This window comes from Trichechus manatus, unplaced genomic scaffold (assembly GCF_000243295.1).
Source record: "Trichechus manatus latirostris isolate Lorelei unplaced genomic scaffold, TriManLat1.0 scaffold00194, whole genome shotgun sequence".
Lineage (NCBI taxonomy): Eukaryota > Metazoa > Chordata > Mammalia > Sirenia > Trichechidae > Trichechus > Trichechus manatus.
The window spans coordinates 2,238,460-2,243,459 of NW_004444130.1; the positions used below are offsets into that span (position 1 = coordinate 2,238,460).

General features: G+C 43.5%; 1 protein-coding gene across 2 annotated transcripts in view; it reads left to right on the forward strand.

The window, feature by feature from the left end:
- The window catches only part of COG4 (component of oligomeric golgi complex 4), a 32,917-nt gene that overhangs the window by 17,560 nt on the left and 10,357 nt on the right, over window positions 1-5,000 (forward strand). For both annotated transcript variants that reach the window (XM_023741893.1, XM_004387799.3), the window contains exons 10-12: window positions 1,062-1,180; window positions 2,304-2,470; window positions 3,319-3,484. In XM_023741893.1, the coding sequence (XP_023597661.1) occupies window positions 1,062-1,180; window positions 2,304-2,470; window positions 3,319-3,484 (452 nt within the window). The remainder of the gene's footprint in view (window positions 1-1,061; window positions 1,181-2,303; window positions 2,471-3,318; window positions 3,485-5,000) is intronic.

The window sequence follows — 5,000 nt, forward strand, 5'->3', positions numbered from 1 at the left end:
AGAATAGCAGCACAACTGGAAGAACGTAATCGATGTCACTGAACTGTGCATGCAGAAATTTTTGAAATGGTGTATCTTTGGCTATGCATATTTTCACCAAAAAAAAAAAAAGAGGTCGAGATGGGAGAGGGTTGACATGTCGTGGGGTTGTTAACCAGTGTCATAAAACAATATGTGTACTGACTGTTTAATGAGAAACTATTTGTTTTGTAAATCTTCACCTAAAGTACAATAAAAAAGGGAAAAAAATTTAAATAAACTTTAAAACTCAGTTTCTCAGTCACGTTAGCCACATTTCAAGTGCTCAATAGCTACCATGGTTAGTGGCTACCATAGTAGCACTGTTCTAGATATAGAGCATTTCTCTCATTACAGAAAATTCTATTCGACAGCACTGATTTAGAGAATGAAATGTTCTATACCCAGCATATTACAGTTTCTGCCCTGAAATTTTATATTTTTTCACTCCTATTAATTAATCTTAAGGAAATAACAGAAAAGAAGTAAAAAAGTTATCTGTACAAAAATGTTCATTGTAATCTCCAATAATTAGGATCTCCAGTTATCTCCAATACTGGCAAAACATTTGGAAATAACCTAGATGTCTAAAAATAAGGGAGTGTTTTTAAAAAATATGTATTAGTCATCTGCTAAAATATCACACAACCGTTATAAATAAGAAGTCTAAAAAGAAAAAAATTAGCAACCTATATAGAAACATGGAAAATATTTATGATACACATTTTAAAAGAATACAAAATTATACCTGTACTGTGATAACTATGGAGCCCTGATGGCACAGTGGTTAAGAGTTCAGCTGCTAACCAAAAGGTCGGCAGTTTGGATCCACCAGCTGCTCCTTGGAAACTCTATGGAGCAGTTCTACTCTGTCCTATACGGTCGCTATGAGTTGGAATTGACTAGATGGCAACAGGTATGGGTTATAATAACTATGTGAAATATGTGCATATTTGGAACAAATACTATAAAGGAACCTGAAAAAAGTTGACTTATTTCCCTTGGGGAATAAAGTGAGTCTTCATTTCTTGTCTGTCCCTTAGAGCATCAGAAGTGTCTGGACAAACTCCTCAATAACTGCCTGTTAAGCTGTACCATGCAGGAGCTAATTGGCTTATATATTACCATGGAGGAGTACTTCATGAGGGAGACTGTCAATAAGGTAGGACATAGGACACAATCTCTTGAAAATGGGGCTTCCTGTCCAAGAAGCCAGGCTCAAGGAAATGGCTGAGGCAAGCCATATTTCTGGATCCTGTTTTAAGAACACTCTTGCATGCAGACTGAGTTGCACTCCTTTTTATTGTTAAAGGGCATCTTTGGAGTTGTCATGCTCTCCATATATCCAGCTAAGACTTTGTCGTTGTCATCTAGTACAGCTCTAACAGAAATAAAACAAGTGGATGGCTTTAACAAAGAGAAGTTTATTCTCTCACAGTCTAGTAGGCTACAAGTTCAAATTTAGAGCATCAGCTCCAGGTAAAGGCTTTCTCTCTCTGCTGGCTCTGGAGGAAGGTCCTTGGCATCAATCTTCCCTTGGTCTGGGAGCATCTCAGCGCAGGAACCTCAGGTCCAAAGGATGTGCTCTGCTCCTGGCACTGCTTTCTTGGTGGTATGAGGTCCCCCAATTTTCTGCTTGCTTCCCTTTCCTTTTCTCTCTTATAAGATAAAAGGTGGTGCAGGCCATACCCTAGGGAAACTACATTGGATCAGGGATGTGACCTTAGTAAGAGTGTTATATAAACCCACCCTAATCCTCTTTAACATAAAATTACAGTCACAAAATGGAGGACAACCACACAATACTGGGAATCATGGCCCAGCCAAACTGATACACACAGTTTTGGGGGACATAATTCAAACCATGACAGACTGCTTTCCCAAAGATCACAAAAAGACACCTAAGCTCCTCAGGGAGACTTCATGTTCCCTACCTCCCCGGAGGTATCTAAGTGAGGAGCCTCGGGAAAGAAGGGCCTCTCCTGATGTCTTATGGGCCAGCCCAGGTTACAGATCTTCCTAAGACATAGACCCGAAATATCCAATTTCCTAACACAACGATCGATAGGGAGTGAACTATTTTGAATTAGAGGTCTAATGCGCTATCCATTGCACTACAGAACTAGATGGAGTGAGCTATTGTGGTAAGGACAATCTACTCCAAGCTGTGAGCAGAGTAAGCCATGTTGCGGGGGGACATATGGATAAGGCATAGAAAAGGGAGAAGACCCTGGGCCAGTGTAACCAGAACAGTCTCAGAAAGGGGTGCTTTGCCTTTTGGGTAGGCTGTGGCTCTGGACACCTATGAAAAGGGCCAGTTGACATCCAGCATGGTGGATGACGTCTTCTACATCGTTAAGAAGTGCATTGGGCGGGCTCTGTCCAGCTCCAGCATCGACTGTCTCTGTGCCATGATCAACCTCGCCACCACAGAGCTAGAGTCTGACTTCAGGTATGGTTGACTCTCTTTCTTCTTTTCAGGAGGCAGAAAGTCTCTAGTCGTGATTGATTCTTGAAGCACGTTTATTTCTTCTTTTTTTTTTTCTTACAATTCCAGCTCATTTATATACTGGACATAAGCTTCTGTCCATACCACAACATCCTTCACTCCAGGCAGTTGTCTAGCAGCCAGGTGCTTCGGGGCCACACCTGTGGTCCTTGGGATGGATTGGAAGGGGTATTGGCCCTGAGACCTAGGAAAGAGATCAGGTGGTTCAGATGAAGGCAGTAGTAGTAATAACAATCATAGTCACTGTTGCTACAGGCCAGGCACTTTGTTAATCTGCTCTTATTTAGTCTTAATAACAATGCTGAGAGGTAGGGATTATTAGCTCTGTTTTGTAGATGAGGAAACTAGGAGGAGATTCAATCACTTGTCAGAGGTCACATACCTCCTAAGTGGTAGAATAAGGAATAGAGTCCAGAACTGACTGACTCAAAACTTATTCTTTCAGCTCTTACACAGTCTCAACTGTTACATGGAATTGCCTTTCACTAAGCTGTACTGCCTCCTCTTGAGTTCGTTGAAGCTCAGTGGAGATAACTGAAAGCCTCTTTAAGGGAGTAAAGAGTTGGCCAAACTACTCTGTGTTTCTTGCCATATCCAGCCTTTGAGAGTTTTTGCTCACTCTCATATCCTGGCTCCTGAAGGTCTCCAAGAGTGGTCTCAAGGATTGGTTATTCCTCCAAAAGAGCAATTCCTGCTACTTGGTCAGGGTAGTGGGCACTTGGGGTCCTGCTGTCCTGGAGGCCAGATTGAGTGCTGTCAGGCCTGACTCCATGTGCTGTTCTGCCCCCCAGGGATGTTCTGTGTAACAAGCTACGGATGGGCTTCCCAGCCACCACCTTACAGGATATCCAGCGTGGAGTGACGAGTGCTGTGAACATCATGCACAGCAGCCTCCAGCAGGGCAAATTTGACACAAAAGGCATTGAGAGCACTGATGAAGCCAAGCTGTCCTTCCTGGTAAGTAGCCCCACAGGTTAGGAGCCGGGTCAGTTTATCTTAAGCGGTGAAACTATGACTTCTAAGGCACAGCATACTTACCCTTGAGCTGGAGATTTCTCCTCCAGTGTCTGTGTAGAAGGAAACTTCCTCCTTTAAGGAAAGCTCCTCCTACAAGGTTTCCAAATCATTTCTTACCCTAAAACCCATTTCCGAGCAGTCTGAGCTAAGACGTGCACTGCCCATCTGTTCAGGGCAGCACTGAGTATTAAGCTTGGCTTGCATCTGCCAGTGACCTAACTGTAACATTTATACCACATCCCCAGACCTCTTCTCTGAGAAGAGTCCCACACAGCATGAGGGGCCAATCCCTTATGGCCTACCAGGGCTGCTTTTCTAGCACACTTCTTCATAGGCTTTCAGCTTCCTCTGGAAAGGTGACCCTATTAAAGCCCTTAACTCCCCAGAATGACAGATGTTATGAGGCAGTGAGTCTTGCCAGTTGTGTGACAGCTGGAGAAGAAGCAGCATGGAAGGAAGAAAGGATTTATACAAGGTAACAGCCAGTTTGAGATGAGTCAAAAAGAATAATGTTCATCCCAAGCTTGTGATCGGGCCTCTCCGGCATATGCCATCTCAGGCATGAATGGGAACTGTGCTGTCAGATGTCCATTCTGCTGTATTCCCTCACAGTGGCTAGGCTGTGCATCTCCTTGGCTCCTGGGGCTCAGAGCATGAAGGAAGCATCCAACAGCAGAGCTTTCAACCAATAGTCCACAAAAGTCATCTCTGAACACCCTGGGATTGATTGTAAAAATTTGTACATGCATTTTCTGGGAAACAGGGTCCTTAGTTTTTATCAGATTCTTAAAGGAGTCTATGACCCCAGAAGAGTTAAGAACTGTTGCTTTCAGACTCAGACACCTAACCATGCTAATATCTATCCTGTCCGTGCACAGGCAGCCCACCGTAACTAATCCTCAGACTGATCAGAAGGGAGGCTGTTTAGGCATCTTCCTGTCATTGAAAATATGCTTCCTGGGCATGGGTTCTGTTGATCTGAGATGTCATAGTGGTTACCAGAAAAGAGAATCAGCTTTAAGAAACTGTTGCCCCTGACTCTGACCAGGATCACAACAGAGGGTTCTGGACAGAGCTAGAGAAGGATGTAGAACATAATTCTAACTCACAAAAAACAGACCAGATCTACCGACCTAAAGGAGACTGGAGAAACCCCGAGAGTATGGCCCCCAGACACTCTTTTAGCTCAGTGGTGAAGTTATCTCCGAGGTTCACCGTTCAGCCTGGGAGTGGACAGCCCCGGAAAACCAAATGGGACTAATGAGGTATAGTAGTCCAGTGACAAGGGCCAGAAGGCAGAAGGGGACAAGAAAGCTGGTGATAGGGAACCCAAGGTTGATCAAGGATATTGTTGATGTGTTGTGAGATTGGTAATCATTGTCATAAAGCAACATGTATAATAACTGTTAAATGAGAAACTATTTTGTTCTGTAAGCCTTCATCTTAAGTGAGAATA